General features: G+C 36.6%; 3 protein-coding genes across 5 annotated transcripts; 2 read left to right on the top strand and 1 right to left on the bottom strand.

Annotated features, from left to right (window-relative positions):
- Positions 1–327: 327 nt before the first annotated feature.
- Positions 328–9,509, bottom strand: LOC132177275 (yacP-like NYN domain protein). Of its 2 annotated transcripts, XM_059589531.2 has the most exons (11): positions 9,144–9,492; positions 8,681–8,752; positions 8,480–8,604; positions 8,210–8,370; positions 7,245–7,314; positions 5,624–5,678; positions 4,595–4,678; positions 3,814–3,852; positions 2,084–2,130; positions 934–1,052; positions 328–775 (listed from the first exon to the last, which is right to left on the bottom strand). In XM_059589531.2, the coding sequence occupies exons 1-10, from the start codon at positions 9,282–9,284 to the stop codon at positions 938–940; spliced, it is 909 nt and encodes a 302-aa protein (XP_059445514.1). In that variant the 5' UTR covers positions 9,285–9,492; the 3' UTR covers positions 328–775; positions 934–937. The 2 variants fall into 2 exon arrangements, with proteins under 2 accessions (XP_059445514.1, XP_059445515.1); XM_059589532.2 differs by lacking the exons at positions 328–775; positions 2,084–2,130 and having other exon boundaries at positions 940–1,052; positions 9,144–9,509.
- A 372-nt stretch (positions 9,510–9,881) lies between these two features.
- On the top strand, positions 9,882–12,824 carry LOC132178719 (NAD(P)-binding Rossmann-fold superfamily protein). The gene is made up of 3 exons (XM_059591236.2): positions 9,882–10,458; positions 10,750–11,099; positions 12,534–12,824. Exons 1-3 carry the CDS (start codon positions 9,991–9,993, stop codon positions 12,694–12,696), a joined length of 981 nt encoding a protein of 326 aa, XP_059447219.2. The 5' UTR covers positions 9,882–9,990; the 3' UTR covers positions 12,697–12,824.
- Positions 12,825–13,405: 581 nt separating this feature from the next.
- LOC132179365 (Polyketide cyclase/dehydrase and lipid transport superfamily protein) lies at positions 13,406–15,704 on the top strand. Of its 2 annotated transcripts, none has more exons than XM_088516007.1 (5): positions 13,406–13,785; positions 13,875–14,130; positions 14,576–14,734; positions 14,881–15,027; positions 15,368–15,704. In XM_088516007.1, the coding sequence occupies exons 1-5, from the start codon at positions 13,754–13,756 to the stop codon at positions 15,425–15,427; spliced, it is 654 nt and encodes a 217-aa protein (XP_088372133.1). In that variant the 5' UTR covers positions 13,406–13,753; the 3' UTR covers positions 15,428–15,704. The 2 variants fall into 2 exon arrangements, with proteins under 2 accessions (XP_088372133.1, XP_059448058.2); XM_059592075.2 differs by having other exon boundaries at positions 13,410–13,785; positions 15,364–15,704.
- Positions 15,705–19,411: the final 3,707 nt, after the last annotated feature.

Below are 19,411 nucleotides of genomic sequence, written 5' to 3'. Positions count from 1 at the left end.
CCTCAGTTCCGAGGAATAAGCACTACCTATTCATTAGTTTGAATCTATTTGGCATAGATCTATTTTTTAATATGTAGATTAGTCATGGGATAGTAGATTGGTTTTAGGTCTAAAATGTAATACGTCATCTGTAACGCTTGTAACCTCGTAACTTTAGCTATGGTTGCTTATAAGAATTTTATGCTCATGATTTCTATGAATGAGACTGATATAGATTTCGTTTTTTTTTTTAAAAAAAATAACATAGCTTATTATTAGCTTCTTTAGTTTTGTCTTGTTGGATTGCCGAAGCCTACATTTACAAGCACAGGCTAATTAACATTGCACTTAAAACCATGTAATTCTATTACTTCATTCATTTTAGTTTTTAGGAAAAACAATCCAACGTGTGTGATAAAACAGGGTTGAACATGTACTACATGAAATAAATTTACAAATAGCGTAGCCATCAGACGTCAGACGTCAGACGTCAGTGTCACAACCCTGCACTGGCAATCATCCTTGGCAGTTGGAAGAGCATGGCAACTGTTTATTGCGGCTGTGCTTTTCGTTCATTGAACAATGATGCAGCCAACCATAACTTGGGATTGCTGTCTTCATGCTTTAGGTCATGGTTGATGCAGCCAAGCCAATGAAATTCCCAATGCCACTTAATTTGTTCAAGTCGGTCATCATGGCGCACAGCTCCCCAAATGAGAGAAACTACTCCCTTCTTCCTCATCCACCACATTCTTAATCTCATTACAACTACTTATTAACATGCTCTCTTATGTACCTGCAAAGAAAGAAAAAAAGGTATGCACCCTTAAAATCAACATGTAGAATACGCATGGTGAAAGGTAAAAGGCTAAAATTTGAACATTCTACCGCTAAGGCTCTACTCAGGAAGAAATATCAAGGGTTCGAACATGAAAAGTAAAACATAAATTGAACCTGATCAGCTACTTTGAGTCTTTGACTCATTCTCAGATAGCTTCTTCCTCAGATCTTTAAGAGCATCTACGACTTCTGAATCAAGATTGTGCTTTAACAATTTACCCTGAAAAGTAGATCTGAAAAGATAAACAATTAAATTGGTTAACCATGATTGGCATCAAAATCCATAGTATTCTTTTCATGGATATATATATAGCCAGAAAATATGTCTTTTTTTTTTTTGGGTAAGTTACACATACACAAAGTGAGTCTTGAACCCATGAGCTCACTTTCCATCCCTTTCTTATGGGGGATGAATTGCCATTTGAGCTATAGTTTATCTTTGCAAAGAAAAAAAGAGCACGAGAAACCAGCAAAAACTCTGGCCAAAAACCACGATGAATAGGTCAAAGTTGATCAAATTATTAACAAGCTTCAATGAGGATGAGGCTTTTATACCCAACAAACGCAACTGTTTTTAAGTAAGCATCCACGCCAAAGATGTACAACATCTGTACAGGTAAACACCCATGTAAACTATGGTTTCCCTCTTGAAAGGATCTGAAACTATTTCTAATTGTTTTACAGTGGTCAACTTGCATAGTTCTTACAGGCCTGGCATGAAGGTTCCCCCCTGCAAGTCAAAACCACCACCACCACCACCACAGTTTCACTTGTTCAAACTTTGATGGCATACACCTTTTCAAATGACATAATGATCCCTAGAGTCATGCAGCTCAAACTGTGGCAAAAAGTAAACTTAAAAAACCTGATTAAGTTACTATTTTAAACTCAAAGAGCTCGTCTTACATTATGGCTTTCAGAATTTGGTGTTGAGTAGAAAAGTCACGATACTTCATCAAACAACTCTTAAGAGTTCTCTGACCTGAAACACTAGTCCTCTCGTATTGTGGCATTTAGAATTTTGTATTGAAAAGAAAAGTCAGTACATATTTAACTAAACACAGCTCATAATAACTTCTAATCCCCTCAGACAATCAATGAGGACAAATCTATATGGGATAATTATGTGTCCGCCATGGCATTCACTTAGTTGGGAATTTAAAAGGCAAAATAAAAAAGCATGAATAGCTTACACATAATTCCTAATATTTTTCATGCAAAGAAGATAATATGCTTGTAAACATTCATCTCAGACAGAACACACCTTTGTTCTTGAAGCATCATCTCAACCTCCCTCTGTGATGCTTTAATCTATACCCAAACCACATATATAAAATTAAAATACATGACATAAATAAACTATAATCTGTCCCAATAAAGCCTTGTCATCAGAGAATAAGTTAGAAACTTCTTAGCAGGGTTGAAAGTCAGATATAATTGATACATCTTTATTTTATGTAACCACACTATTTAAGGTTGTACAGAAATGTTAACAATTGATAAGCAAGACCATAGGACCAATATAAGCAGCAGTGTAATTTAGTAGAACTTGTATGTGATAGTCTACAAGAAAGCTAATACAAAAACCTTTGTTGTATCTTGTTTAATCATCCATAAGAAAAATGCTGAAAAAGGAAACTGCCTATCGAATTTAAGTGCATCCATTAAATGAATAACAGGGACGTGATTGGAGTATGACCATAGATAGAGAGTATGCAGAAAAAGATACATGTAACTGATCCCAAGTAGTTGAGAAAGGACTTATGGAGCCAACCTCACTTTAGTTTGGATTAAGGCTGAATTGAGTTGGGTTGAGTAATTCATTGAATGAATAAAATTGTGACAAAGTGGAAACCATTGAATGAACAATAAGCAGAAAATAAGTAAACAAACAGATTTGGTGACAAAGTGGAAACCTTTTGAAGAACTCTTTAAAAGTAAAATCACTCCAGAGCCCGGTCAACCCCAAAGACATCCACTATAGAAGACTTGTGTTGTAGATTGTTCTTATCTACAGAACTTTTGTAACTCCGAAGACCCAATTTGTAACATCAACAAACGATTTGTTCACCTCCCATCACTATGGTTCTAGAACTTTTGGTCTTCTTCTACAGGGATCAACCTTCACGAATGAACGCCGTCTGCTTCAACCCAAAATTTTGGTTGTTGTAGACTTTGCTTTGGTTTGAATGAGAAAAATGAAACTAGGAGAAATTTTGAATCTGTTTCGGCTCAAGAACAATGATAAACTTCTCTCATAACCATGAGAAATCGCCTCTCAGGGTGTGTGGATGTTGTGGTATGTGAAACTTATAAAGAATGGAAGAAAACAAAACTTTTTAGGCTAAGTTGGTTGGGGTTTAATCGATCTACTGCAGTCTTGTTCGAACTAAATCTAGGGTTTAACATTTTTCTTGGGCGGCGATTGAGTGGGCTTCAAACGACACTTCAACTAGAGCATTCTAAGGCCCTCTTGTTCGAATGCCCTTCAAACAGGGTTGTGACCGGGGCATTCTAGAAGTCCTTTTAATCCTCCATTCAGCTAGGCTTCGATCATAACTGCGATCGACTCATTCTGGAACATGAAGCACATTCTCATTTGAATAAGGAACGAGATCTTTAAGTTCTCTATTTCAGCACCAAAAGTACACAGATTTAATCCTAGACCTAAAACTTACAACAAAGTATGTTTTGACACTGAATCTGCCAACACTTCAAACCTAACAATTTCGAACAAATCAAAGGTTAAAAATGACGTGAGATGCACCTTTCACAACCAATATCATTCTATGTAGAAGATCAACATTGTGATAAAATACTATCATAATCAAATGGTAGGACAAAGGTTCATAAAAGATGAACACACATCATATCATGAAACCCACAAACTGCTGTTGGGACTGCATATTGCATAATGGTTTTGTGATATGGACAATACAAATGATAACTGTAGTATAATAAATAAATTCCCAATGTCGGATATTGATGGCTCACCTCAGAAACCAACGCCTTACTACTCCAAACAAAGGCACCCTGGAAAATATCATAACAGTATAAATCCATTGGGATATTAACAAAACGCATGATTTATCCACTATTGAGGTACATTACTAGTGTAAGAATGTTGTAAAAGATACCTACCACTTGTTTACAAAACATTCCATGTGTAAGAGGGAGACTGACACTACATGAAATGACATGCTGGACCATTCCACAACACAGTTAATAGTTATTATTTTGAGAGAATTGTCCAGGATGGACCAAGTATAGAATGTAACTGACACTAAGAAACGACTAAGAGGTTAAATGATGGTATGGAGGCCGGAGAATTGGGAATTAAAGGGGAGAATGAGGTTTAATTTTTGGTTGCTGCTTGGACAAATAAAATCTAAAACAAGCAAAAAGAGGAGGAAACAACACATATTATAAATTTAAAATTCGTAATAGCATATCTTATCCCAACAACAAACTCAGATTTTGGGTGTCTAAGCAATACCAAAAACTCAATGTCAGCCAGACATAGATCATTTAATACGAGAAAACATGCATCAATAAGGTTGAAGACATAAACTTATTGGATAATGTATGAGACATCATATGACATAATTATGGATTTCACATTAAATTTGAAATTGTTCTTAGTTACTGCAGCAGTTGACTAAACACAAAATATTCAAAATACTTTGACATGGTTGTATAAGAATTTCTCAAAAGATCAACAAAGAAAGTCTCATAATTTTGAGAAAAATGCTCTAACTATGAGGAGAATGCATACTGCTCCATATGCTGCATGCTGCTGACTATGATCAGAAGTGGCAACCCAGACTTTGGGGCATCCATCCTCCTTCAAAGCTGCAACCTGTCACATAAACAAGAAGACATTCTACAAATTATATATATATATATATATATATATATATATATATATATATATATATATATATAAAACAATGTACGCATGAAAACTAGCAGATAAACACAAACACAACATCAATCAAAAGAACTAATTTCCAAAAGAGACTGATAGAAAATGTCTAACAAGGGAAACCATGCCAAACACAAAAATGCAGTTTTGTATTACAACTGAGATTTATTTTCTTCATAACTAGTAAACAATCTATCAGACAATAAATTATTAGACAGATAGGATGATTATGCGACATTCTCTTAAGAAATTACAATAAAATTTTCAAGAGAGCAACAAAATTTAAATGTATACAGCCCAATTACAACTAAAAGATTCAGGACATTGAATTTTTTTTAAACTGCTCTATCACATGCATCAAGTAGTTCCATGAAATGTGCGACTCTTTGTATAGAAGAGAGGTAAGGCCACTGCCAACAGAACCTCTGTCATTCTCAACTTTTCACTTTTTAGGGCCTGCTCATCTAGCAGGTTACAGTGATCCAGATCCACAAGCTAAGATTTTTCAAGTTCCTGCTAAGTGCCAAGTAAGTCGCATCCCTGTAGAAAGTGTGGAAGATGTTTTCAACATCATTCTGACCAAAGTTTGATAAGTTAGTCATGGTTTGATCGCTGCGGGCAAAATAAAGTGGGACAGAGAAAAGCAGGATAATAAGAACATGAATGAAGATAACATCGGGCTATACTAACTATATCCTATCATTAAAATACAACAGTAGAGTAAGTTATATCCATAACATGAATGAGATGAAGAGATGTCCAACTAACAAAAATAATTCAACGCGGCAGTCAACCCACATATGTAAAACAATAACTTCTATATTTTGACACAGCCAGAGCACAGTTCTGGAATTCTACCAGCTTGATGTTATCTCTTACCTCCTTTTCAATCCACGCATCAGCACATGTTTCACCTGAGTAAACTACATCGACACTGCAATATTGTGAATATTCATAATTAAATGAAACTTATCAACAATAAGGAAGTTTCATTCCCACGTAAAATAGAAGATTAAGATTCAAAGATAAGCTTGACTTTCAATATAATCTTTTAGGTCTATTTTGTATTAATTTCAAAATATAAATTACAAGCATAAAAAATGTAAAAAATTTTAAATGTGTTAAAATTAAGGGTTAATTACCTTTTTAGTACCTAGGTTTTCACGTTTTTATTTTTTCCCACCTAGGTTTCAATTCGTATCCAAGATGGTATATGACTCATGAGTAAATACTAGTTTAGTACTTCTGTCACTATTCCATCAGTCAAACTAACGGACTGCCATGGGAGTGGTTTCGGCTGCCCCATGTGGCCGGTTGGGGGTCACCAAACCACTCTCAAGGCCCTTAAGGGGTTGGTTTTGCCATCCCCAATGGCCAAAAAGGGTTGGACGAAACCACCTCTCCAAAGGCCTTGGGAGTGGCCCCTAGAGGCCATGGGAGTGGTCGATCCACTCCCAGACCAGCTGCAGGGGGTGGCTGAAACCACTCCCATGACAGTCTGTTAGTTTGGTTGACATAATGGTGACGGATGTACTAAATTGGTATTTACCTATAACTTAGGTACCAGCTGTGATACAAATTGAAACTAAAGTGGGAAAAAATAAAAACTGGAAAACCTAGGTACTAAAAAGGTAATTAACCCTAAAATTAATTAATTAACCAATAGGCACTAGACATGTTTTAACTAAGGTGTACTAGAAAGCTAATCCACCACACACTGGGAGAGTACATTTTTCACTCTGTTAAGGCCAAACAAGATTCAATTGCTATGGACCCATTGTTAGCGAGCATTCATTAAATTTCAATGACAAATCTACTTTCAGTATCAGGCTTTGTTTCTTGCTCATAACTTCTATTTGTTTAATTTACTTTTGTTAAGCAAGTACGAGTTAAAAATGTACATCACATTTCAAACAATAATTAGAGTGGTACAACTCCAGCTCTCCACCCTGAGCTGCTCTCAGAATGACAATTAAAGCAAGAACTCCCTACTTTCCAAAACAAACATTATTATCCAGCTTTTGTACATGCATACGTGCTATAGAAGTCTACCATCTTTAAAAGATTATATCATCATACTCTTGTAAATCAAGAACTTAAGAAAATAAATATTATTGGTTTTTGTGTATAATGAGGCACATGTAGAGCATGCATGAAAGAAGAACAACAATATAATAGTAGTTATTTTTTATATAGTGTGTCTGGGTCGAAATATTATTACGCAGACAAGCAATGACCAATCAAAATGTCATTATTCTATAAATAAGATTTGTCAATGATTAGAAATCATCCTACATCAGAAAAACTTTATCTTAGGGATACGAAAAATGAAAGGAGGGGCATGGATTTACACACAACTATGCCCAGATATGCATATAAACCAAAAAAACAAATTGATTCTTCTTGCTTTAATTCCAATGAACAACCAAATCTCGAGATTGATTAGGAATACAGCGCAGTCGAAGAAAGAGCTAACTATAGGTTAGGTTCTAAATAGTACCCGGCAAAATCTTCCTTGTGTGTAGGGAGTCCAGACATCATGGCATCAAATACAACTACCACTTTTACCTCTGAAAATGTTTCAAATAATAGAGTGGTATTGACATCAACATACAGAGAACACATCAAGAAGAACCAATCTAATTACAACAACTCAACATAAGACAGCTTTAGATCAAACTATAACAGATGTAATGTCTTAGCAGAAAAATCATGGAATATAATAACTGGATCAAGTTTTAATATAATGAAGGAAGCTATACACATATTAAACAAAAGAATAAGAAACAAAATGTTTTTAAAATTATAGATTTGCCAACACAGTTTACACAGACTATCAAATGAATGGCAGTGCGAAAGAGATAGTGACACCAATAAGACCCATTATTTTTCCTTCTCTTCTCTTCTATATTGTAAAGAGAATTTCCGTGTTCAGCTTCATGATCCAAATCTACTCCAGTGCTACAACAATAGTGTTTCTTTTATATTACAAGTCAATCTTCTTTAGTCCCAATACTTGTTAAATCACTAATTATCCCAAAAGTTTGAGTTGACAAAAAATTGTAAATTTAATCATCTAACTAATATTTTAACACTTCCTTCACGTGTGGGCTCAAAATCCCTTCAACAAGTGAAGCCCAACACATGAAAAGTTTAACTAGTGATTTATCATGGTATTAGAGTTGGAGTTCTTAGAGACAATAGGAAATAGCAAATTTAATCATTTAATTGATATTTTAACACTATTCTCTTTAACCAAATTACTTGTAGAGGCTTCAACATATACATAAAAGGGTACAGTCTTCTAACATGGACTTCTTTCCCTCAAGAGCCTCTTAATGCATGCAGAAAATGAATTTGGAGTGTTGTTTCTTCGACGGGTGGATACAACCATACCATTTTAGTACCGCCCCTGTTTATAAGGAAGCCTCCTCATACAACTAATAGAAGAGCCAGAGTACGAACCTCTTAGCAGACTGAATGTTACAAGCTCATCAATTAGCTTTTGGCGAGCAATATCAAGTCTCCCATTCATAAAGTGTTTCTTCAACTTCATCCAGTAGCCACATACATTATAACCATCAACAAGCAAGACAGGGATTGCGCTATCTATACCCTGGTTTGTACTGTAAGAGAAACTTAGCAAACAGGGAAAATACTTCTCCAATCTCCAGGACGCTGAATATGGTTAAGATGACAAATCAAAATAAGAAAGAAACCTGGAAAGATTATTACTAGTAGAGGTTCATGGTAGGATCACGATAGACTTCTGTATCTTCTGGAAGGTCCTCCTTCTGAACCTTCTTTCTCCTATAGCTGGTAGCAGGCTTAGGTGTGCCAGACTTTCTCTGTTGGAACTCCTACAAGAACTTTACCAAGTGAGATAGAGGATACATCCACGAACACCAGCTTTGAATATCTCAGTAGATAACCAACCTTCCATAACTTTAAAAACTGCAGATTCTGCTTGACATTCGATGTAATTCTGAGAGGAGTTGGCTCCGAACCCTGTCACCATATATAAAGCCTCTTATATGCAGTCTAAGGCGGGGAAAAAATATGTATATATTCTCAGTACTCAGTAGAAAGCTGGCAAGCTCCCTACTTTTCCTACAAAATTGGACCAACTACCCTCTCAGCTCAAAATTGGCTGCTTTTGTGAGCCAATGTCTTCCATACTGTTCTCAAATTGATCGTCTTTCATATTCGCCCAAAACCCACTACATTTTTTTTTTGTTCTTTTTCTTTAATCTGCCTAAAGACTAGATACTAAACAGTCTTTTTTCACTAATACAAAGATTAATGACAGGATTTGAAAGATTAAGATAATGGGGTGTCGTCATAGTAAGTCGAAAAATATCAATTAATGAAACAAAAAGAGAAGGAAAAGAAAGGAAACCTTAGGAGACGGAGTTCTAGACTGCTTCTTGCTTCCGCCCATTTTGATAACCTTGTAAGTAGTAGTTGAAAGAGAAGAAGAGTAGGTACAGCATGAAACACCATCCCAATTATACGGAGATTGAAATGAAATTGTTTTCATGGATCCGCAACTTTTTTTGTTTTGTTTCTTGTCACTTGCTCCTTATCCTTGTACACTCTACTTCCACTTGTATTCATATAAGATAACAACAACATGATTCTCCATCTTTACCGTTCCGGGCATCTGAAAGCATCAGTTTGGTTTGGTCTGTAGGAGCGAAGCAACTCTCGTACGCCGTAGCTCTGCCTCTGTGGCGGATAGAGGTGGATGACGTGTATGGACAGCAACCCCCACATCTTTAATTTGTGCAAGTGTTTCCTAGTTGTCTTCACTGGGCTCGGCCCATTCGTCCATCCCGGGTTTATTACCCAACCAAATTTCCTTTTGACGAATTAACTAGGCAAACAACTAGGGGTGGCTACCAGCTTGGCAGGGCTGCCGCTGCCGGGGTAGTTAAAGCTTGATAATTATGAAAATGTAAAAATAATCTTTTTATTATATCTGTTTTGTTTGTGTAACAAGTATTAAGATTTAACTGAACGAAGAGTCACCCTCTTGTACTGTACCAACGACCAAATCCTTGAAAATATCCAACAACAGACGCCAACCGTAATCACAGATTTTAAGTACGTTTTGAAGTTTAAATAAACAGATAAAGCGAGAGAGTTCAAAATATGATCACTGCTAGCTTCAACGTTTTCAAGTTTGAGAAAGATTTACCCTTTTAAAAGAAACACATTGAAGAAACAAAGCAGAATCAGATATCATGGCTGCACATAATCAGAAGGAAGCAGTCTGCGTGACCGGAGCCAATGGGTTCATAGGATCATGGCTGGTGCGGACCCTGTTGGAGTCCGGCTACACCTCCATCCACGCCTCCATTTTCCCTGGCTCCGACCCCTCTCACCTCCTTGCGAACGGGAGCCACGTGGTGGTTTACGAGGCCGACGTGTTGGATCTCGAGGCGGTGTGCAAGGCCGTGGAGGGTTGCCAGGGAGTATTCCACGTGGCGTCCCCTTGCACGTTGGAGGACCCCAAGGATCCCCAAAAAGAGCTGGTGCTACCTGCGGTTCAGGGCACGCTCAATGTTCTGGAGGCTGCCAAGAGGCACGGAGTGAGGCGCGTGGTGATCACCTCCTCCATTTCCGCTCTGGTTCCCAATCCCAGCTGGCCTCCTCATAAGCCCTTCGACGATTCCTCCTGGACCGACGTCCATTACTGCCAATCTCGCCAGGTCCCCCTCTATACTAGTAAAATTACTACAAGTTTTAGTAAAAAAATTGCGGATTCGATCGGATCAATCGACCCGACTGTGGTATTTTAGCTTATTTTTATCACTTGGGGTACACTGTTAGGTACCAATTGAATCGATCGACAGTCGACAGTCGATTGGAGATTATAAATGGTAATTAGGATGTCAATCCGATCAGTTAATAGTTAATAGACTGCAAATGGGGTAACTTTGGTACTTGGTAAAGTTGGTATTTTTAATTGATGGCATTTTCTTTTTGTCCTACATTTTCAGAAATGGTATCCGGTGTCAAAGACATTGGCGGAGAAAGCAGCGTGGGAATTTGCAGAGAAGCATGGAATAGATGTAGTGGCAATCCATCCAGCAACATGTCTTGGCCCACTCTTGCAACCTGGATTGAATGCGAGCTGTGCTGTATTGCTGCAGTTGCTAGAGGGATCGCAGGATACTCAGGAATATCACTGGCTGGGGGTTGTGCATGTTCGGGATGTTGCAAAGGCCCATCTTCTGCTCTTTGAGACTGCTTCTGCCTCTGGTAGATATCTTTGCACGAATGGCATCTATCAGTTCGGTGATTTTGCTGAGAGGGTCTCCAGGCTTTTCCCTGAGTTTCCTGTCCACAGGTGCGTATCTTAGACCCAACCCCCTCAACTCAAGTATAATGACTTAGCTGAATTAGTATTAACAAAAGCATTCCATGGGGATTATATTGCAACCAATGGGCAGCTCTCACTCCATGTGCTGCTCATGTGCATGGTGTTAACTTTTATCTTTTTAATGGTTGGAACTTATCCTTATTCTCTTGTCATGTTGCCTCTATTACTTTGCCTAGTTAAGGTGGTTTCCCTGCATAAAGACTGGGAGCTTTTCTTCTTGAAGCTTGCTAATAGATACCCTTGGTGAATTTTTCTGGCTGGATGTGTGTACTTTTCTGTGAGCTAATTTCTGTTTCGAATATGAAGATACCCCTCTTACTGCTCAAAGAGGGATATCTTCAATCTTCTAATAACCATTATGAGATCCACAGCATTAATCTTAATGGTTATCTATCTCCGAAAGTATATCTTTCATGTTCTGACTTCTGCAATATGCATTATATACGATGCTCATGAGTATATGGCCTTGTTGAAGCTTTATGAGTCATATGCTTGATGTCGTCCCACCAAAGTTTTTCATCTAGAAAATTTATCATAAAAACTATTTGAGATAATAAAGTTACACACTTTTTGTGATTTTGGAAGACAAGTAAATGGGTTCTCTTTAAGCTAATAGGAATGGGTGAATTTAATCATTTAATGAATATTCTTACACATTCCATCACGTGTAGCTCAAATTCCTGAGGCTCAACATGTATTAATTTGAAATAGGAGCTGAATTATGGAGTCATGGTTCGAATTTATAACCTCTACTTCGAAACCATATTAAGTTGATAGGAAATTGTGAATGTAATAATTTATAATTAATATTGTAATATTATCTATGATAAAGTAGTAAATCTTGTGCAACAACTTGTTATCATTGGGTATCTCTACAGGTTTCTAGTGGCGGTTGTAATCAAAATAATATGACTTTCAAAGTTGACATGCATCAGTTCAATTCAATGTTGATTAACCCTTGCTTTCCATGAGACTTTCCAAAAGGTCCAAAAAAATGAAGTTATCTTATTATGACACATTATGAAACTTACTTTAATGATCATTGCATCTCCTCCACTTTTTATTCAAGGGAAGGCCTTGATTGGTCTTATAAAAAATCCTTTGATAACCAGATATGTCACATTGTTCTTTAGAGTAAGCAAGGTTCTTTTATTTTTCTTGCTAGGTGGGAGCTAGGTTAGTTAGCAATGCATGTCACTGGAAACAGGACAACCTGGTGTTCTGGTTTTATGTGAACCAAGGGATAAAATGTATAATAAAACAAAACAGAAGTTATCATTGGTTGTATCAGTCATTTTGAATTTTTCTATCCCTCTTTGACCTAGAAAAATATCATTTTTGTCTAATTTATTTTTTATTTGATTCCATTTGGTGGAAGTTCTTAACTTGAATTACATACAGGTTTGCTGGGGAAACTCAGCCAGGATTGGCAACATGCAAAGATGCAGCAAAGAGATTAATTGATCTGGGTCTGGTCTTCACACCCCTTGAAGATGCTGTCCAGGACACAGTGGAGAGTCTCAAAGCTAAAGGCTTTCTGTGCCAGAAAATGCCACAATCTTAGGCTATTTCTTTATTTTCTTCAATACAACTTGAAATTTTTCACTGTTTCATTGCTTTATCTATTAGCTGGCAGTAACAATGATTGCAATTAAGTTTTGTTTTTGTATATGATCATGCTTTTTCTCTTTCGTTTGCAAAGGTAACTTTGATTGATCAGAATTGAACTTTTTACAGTAATGCATTACTATATAATCATTCAACTCGTTACAAGTTTCGTGACATTTAATAAATTACCAGAAATCGACTCTCTTATGCCTTTTACTACACCATATTCTGCGAGCATATGAAAATAACAGACAGTCCAGTTCTTGGGATTCAGTTGCAAAACGTAAAATTGGCTCCGTATTCTATGATTTTTTATAATTATCAGTTATATAGCCTCAGAATATTAATGGGCATTTTATCAAAAGCATGAAGTGGAATTGGGTTAGTACTATAGGTACTGCACTAGAAAAGGAAGATGCCAAAGCAATTTGAATTGGGACCATTGTCCATGATGTTTGGTGTGGCAAGTCAGGCTTTTCTTGGGCACGTGATTGGGGGCCTTGCAAGTGTTGTAGTCTCGTTCTTGTCAGCTGAGAAAAAGAAAAAAAAAAAAAAAAAAGAAAGTGGGGTCCTTGTCAGTTGTCACCCAGGACCAAGCGGTCCAGGCCAAGTTTAGATAAATATAGAGTGAGTTAAACCTTATTTATTCCGGCTTTAGTTTTCAGTCTTTTCTTGATCTCTCTCTGTTGTTTTGCAAAAGCCACCAACACTCCATGTGCTTCATCTTTCCTACCCTTGTTCTTGCTCCTTTTTGGCTTGGAAGAATCTATCTTTTATCGAGAGAGAGAGAGAGAGGCGCTCAGTTCTAATCATGGAGGTGTTCTGGCATTGCATGTGCATCAGTCACCCCTGCCCACTTGGAAGTTATATTATACTTTTCAGTGTCCCCCTCAAACCAATCTTCAACATATAGTCTCTCTCTCTCTCATGTATATTCTTCTCCAATTTTCTCGTTTCCTTAACGTTAAAATTAAGAAGACTTAGCCAGAAGCAGTTGATCATAGCCACCAGAGATGAGCAGCCTAGCACCTTGCAGCCGATCTTGGTGAACACAACTTTTTGATTCCCTCTTTTTATTTTTCTAATCATCAATGAACCGAGTTTTCAATATCACTTTCTTTTGTGTTTCCAAAGGTCCATAAGCGAGGATTCACTCAGAAGGTATGTGCACTTTGCTAGTGAGAGCTGCATACAGGAGTTACTGTCGGCTTCAGACTCAAACAGGGCTGGTAATGCCAATGATGGCTGGAAGCTTCTTACTCTTGAAAACGGAGTAGAGATATCCAAGCGCAGGTCTGGGTCGCTTCACACATTTCGCAGCCGTTGGCTGCTCAGATCAGTATCGCCCCAACAATTCATTACTGTTGCTAATGCCATTGATGCTGCAAAGGTGAATTTTGAGCTTCTCACATGATCATGGAAAAGAAAAATCGAAATTTTAAAGAACTATAGCTGGGAAACATTGAAAAAACTATACTTCTAATTCTATACATGCAGTAATAGGTGAGTTAGATTCCTGCCCAACACATTACAGATTGAAAAGAAAAGTTTTGTCCTCAGCAATATCTATTATTATGACTTCTTTTTCCTGGCTAGCTAAGATAATAATGACTTCTTTTTTCTTTGTTTGTCTTCCTTGAAAATGACAAAATATAACCTTTTTCGTTATTATACGCGACAGCTATGGCAAGTACATTGTATGGGATCGTACTTGGATTTAATAGGGAATTCATATATATATATAATCAAACATCAGCAAATTGCTCTAGGTGTGTGTATATAATTAGGTTCATGTACGGTTCTTGTTAACATGTATTTTCATGTTATTGAACCAGCAATGGGACCCTGATCTGGTGGAAGCCAGCTACATAAAAGATCTCGAGGACAATCTTAGTATCATCCGGCTCAGGTTTGGTGATAGCTCTAAGCCTCTCTTTAGGAACAGAGAATTCATAGTCTACGAGCGACGGGAAACCATGGAAGATGGCACCCTTGTAAGCAGCACAAAGCACACTGGCAGAATATTTATTTACTTACATAATTTTTAGTGCAATGAATTTGACCTTGCTTGCAAGGAACGACAGAAGTTTGTGTGTTTCAAGTGAAAAAATAAGAAGCTTAATTATTCTGGGTTTTGCAGGTGGTAGCAGTGGCTTCACTGCCCAAGGAGATAGCTGCTGGATTGCATCCAAAGCAAAATAATGCGATCAGAGGACTTTTGCTTCAGTCAGGGTGGGTCGTGGAGAAACTTGAAGATGACTCCTGCATGGTCACTTATGTTGTTCAGGTAACTAACTTCAGCAACAAGTTTTTTCTTCCCCATATATATGCTTCCACAATTGCCAAGTAAAAATAGCAGATCCAATTCACTAAACTTGTAGGTTTTCATTTTAGGTTGATATTGAAATATTCTCTCTTTTGAGTTTCCCCATAAATGAGGACATTTATATTGTAAACAATCAAATTAATGAGAACATTAATGTAGCCTTCAATGTTTAACATTGAATCGCTTGTAAATTCCTTATGTTCTTTTCTTTCTCTTTCTTCCGCTATAATTCCCCTATTTTATGTTTCCCTGCAAATTTTTACAAAAAATGTTGACTTTCGCTTTAATTTTATTCAGTTAGATCCTGCAGGATGGCTGCCCAAGTGCTTTGTCAATCGACTTAACACAAAGCTGGTTATGATCATTGAAAACCTTAGGAAACTAGCGCAAGCTTGTCCAATGGAAGAGATTAATGCGTAGTGCGGTGGAACAATTATTCATCGATAGTCCTAATTAATGCCCCAATTTAGCACTCTCTTGAACTTGGAATTTGTTACTTTCAGCATGAACGCGCAAGTGTGAATATTAGAACATCAATTCTCTGATGTTCAGCAGGCGTGCAGTCAGTCTTATGGGATTTGATTTGAACTAAGGATGTTATGATTAATACAAGTTATGTGCGCATTAACAAGGATTAAGTCGTGAGACACAAATTAAGAACCTTTATATATATATATATTGAAAGAATTGAAGAACCTTTATATTTAGAGAAATGTTAATTATATACAACACATTTATCTCACTCCCATCTTACTAGGCTGATATGACAGTGTCAATCAGCTCTTGAATTAATAACTGATAATAACTTCTATAAGGTCTTGACACAAAGCAAGACTTTTGTGCTCACCATTAAGAGGTTGACACTTCAGCTTGGAACAAGATAACAAAATGAGAACAAATTAAAACACCGGATCATACCAAATTTAAACCCTAAAAAAATTATTCATCTACCATTTACATTAACAACTTATCAAGCTGCCGCCGCCTCCCAAAATGTCAAGCTCCTTGTTTCTGCAAATTCATACTCTATTATTAGTCACTCTTCTAAAACACCAACCCAAGCTATGCTTAAAAACTTGGTCGATCACGCAGTGTCTGTCTGACCTATTTTATAACGTTACAAATTTTTAATTATTAAGGCCATGTGTGTTTAATAAAAAGGGTTTTGTTCGGGATATAAAAGAAGTACCGATTGGCAGCTAACAGATCGATTTTGGAGATTGATTTGTCAAACATGGACATGCAAGATGGTGGCGCGTTTGGTGTGTGAAGGCAACGTACGGCATAATCTGCTAGTGGCTTCTGGAGGCGCGTGTTGGTAGGATGAACTCCTAATTTCCATCAAGTGCGAAGGTTGCTTTCATAGTAAAAATATACCAAAGAAACACTTAACTTGCACAGGTGGGGAAAGGTAGCTTATTAGAGGGACCAAGAAATTTGTGGCTTTGATATCATGAAAGAAAAGATAAGTAATAATAATTGTAGAAAAAAAGAGAAAAGAAAAAAAAAAGGCTTTTATTTATGATGTGTGTAAGTTGTACAATAAAATTATCCATTTATAGTTGAATGAGTCCAGTGAAAGAAAGAAAATACACTAATTACAAAATCAAGAAATAATACTTAGAATATTTACAATAGCTAATTAATATGGTAGTAAATAAAGAATATTATCATAATATGCTGAGAATATTACAAGTATCTTAATATTGTAATAACGGTAATTATATAGTGCTACCATAGCCTTTCAATATGCGCTCATCGAGCAAAATGTTGGTTGATTTAATGTCCTTGTGTATAATAGGTGAGGCTGGCAAGTTCATGAAGATTGGCCAGACCTCTGGCTGCACCAAGGGCAACTTTTAGTCTCCTTATCCAATTCCTGACTTACCTGCATAAGCATTAAGCAACCGCTATGTCATTAAACTTCTAGGAAAAATTATATGAGGACTGTTTACACCGGGGTGTAAACGAGGTAGGATAAACTTTTCATACATTGAAAAATTATATGAATAGTAGGATTATATTAAATATTTTGTGACGGGGTGTAAATGAGGTACGATAAACTTTTCATACATTGAAAAATTATATGAATAGTAGGATTATATTGAATATTTTGTGACGGGGTGTAAACAAGTCGATCTTGGGCTGTTCGATAGGGTTGAATTTAATCTAGCATAGTACCCACATTTTCAGACAAATCTCTCTCTTTCATCTTCCCTCTCCCCTCACCGACAACTGGCCATTGGAGACCACGAACGCCAAGCACCGTTGACGATGAGCCACCCACATCTCCGGCGACAAGCTACCCACCGTCAAAATCCTCAAATTTCAAATCCCCAACCCACTGGCAAAATCCATCTTCCCTCTCTCCCATTGACGATGAAACGTACAGGTTTTATCTCTCTGTTATATTTTTTGCGTCAAAGCTACGTGAAGTTGTGGAATAACTCTTGGCGTTATTAATGGTGTTTGTTAATGAAGTTTAGTTGATAGAGCACGCAAATGATTAGGCTATCAAAGCGAATCTGTTTTTGTTGATATAATTAATATCTCAATTAGTATTAAAAGGTGGTTGGACGTGGATCATTTTAATTTCTTATTTGATCCTGAGGCTTGTATACGTAGGAAAGAATAGGAACTGATTTTTCGAGGGATTATTTTTCTTCTACATTGCTTTGATTTATGAAGGTAATATTAATTTATTTTTCTTTAATCATATTGTAGAAAAAAAATTGAAAGTGAAATCACACCGACAAAAGCAGTTTTGGGAATATCCTTACAATTCCCAATTTGCTTTCGCTAAAAATTTATTTTCTGTCTCAGCTGGAATAAGCGGTTTTGGGAAAGGTTCTATTGGTAAGAAACTTTTCATTATGATTATTTAGAAATTCAGAAATCTTATATTTTTAATCTTTATTTGAGTTTCTATAATCATTTCCAACTTTCGGTTTCTTTAATTTTTTTAATTTAAACTCATTTCTCTTTTTTGAATAGAATTTTGGTATTTGGTTTTATTTATTTTTTATAATTATGTTCTGACTGTACTCCCAGTGCTAAATTTTTTCTCTAACATTTTTTTTTCTTTTTTAATCCCGATTCCTACTGGAATTTTTTTTTATGCATCCACTAAGTATTATTATTGTTATTTTTTCATTCCTATCATTTTTAAAAACAAACCCGTGCATTGCACGAATTTGAAGCTCGTTTATTAATAATAGGGTAAAGTTCACTTAACTCCTTCAAACTACCACCCCAATGACAATCTACCCCATAAACTATTAATTGCGACAATTTACCCCTCAAACTACCAAAGCAATGACAATGCACTATCAATTTTAACAAAATGATGAAATTGCTGTCAAGCAAAGCAAAGCTTTGTTGCAACAATGGAGAAACAGAGTAATGAAGATCAAATGAAGAGAAGAGAAGGAAGAGTAGAGAGAAATCTAAGAATTGTATTCAATGAATATTTGATCTTAAACTGTTACAATGAAAAGAATCAGCTTATATACATGATGTTAGAACTTATCTAAACAAACTAACTTAACTAATCAATAACAGAAAACTGAATGAGAAAAGAATAAGCTAAGCTATTTACAAGTTTGTTTAACACATGTATCTAAAACTCCCCCTCAAGATGGATGGCAAATATCCTTGACAAACATCTTGGAAAGTAAGCGAGAAAAATCCTTAAAACCAAGGCCTTTTGTAAAGACATCAGCCAGTTGGTTTTGAGAAGACACGTGCAAAGTTCTAAGCAAACCAAGTTGAATCTTTTCACGAACTAAATGGCAATCAATCTCTATGTGTTTAGTTCTCTCGTCAAAAACAGGATTGGCAGCTATATGCAAAGCAGACTTGCTGTCACAGAAGAGCAATGCAGCCTTTGGATGAGCTATATGAAAATCATGAAGAAGAGAGACAAGCCATGTTAGTTCACAAGTAGTAGATGCCATAGCCCTATATTCTGCTTCAGCAGAGGACCTGGAGATGGTGTGTTGTTTCTTTGATTTCCAAGAAACTAATGAATTACCAAGAAACACACAAAAGCCAGTAATTGACCTTCTAGTATCAACACAACCTGCCCAATCCGAATCTGAAAAAGCCTTTAAACAAAAATCTGACTGAGCAGAAAACAAAAGCCCTTGAGCAGGAGAGTTTTTGACATATCTCAGCACTCTAGTAGCAGCATCTAGATGAGGTTGTCGAGGTTGATCCATGAACTGACTCAAGGTTTGAACAGAATAAGCTAGATCAGGCCGAGTTATGGTAAGATAAAGTAACCTGTCAACCAACCTCCTGTAACTAGTTGGATCAGGAAGAAGATCCCCAACATCCTTGGAGA

Source organism: Corylus avellana, chromosome 4, assembly GCF_965113065.1.
Source record: "Corylus avellana chromosome 4, dhCorAvel1.hap1.2, whole genome shotgun sequence".
Lineage (NCBI taxonomy): Eukaryota > Viridiplantae > Streptophyta > Magnoliopsida > Fagales > Betulaceae > Corylus > Corylus avellana.
The sequence above is the reverse complement of the archived record's forward strand: the minus strand, read 5'-3'. Positions and strand labels throughout refer to the sequence as shown.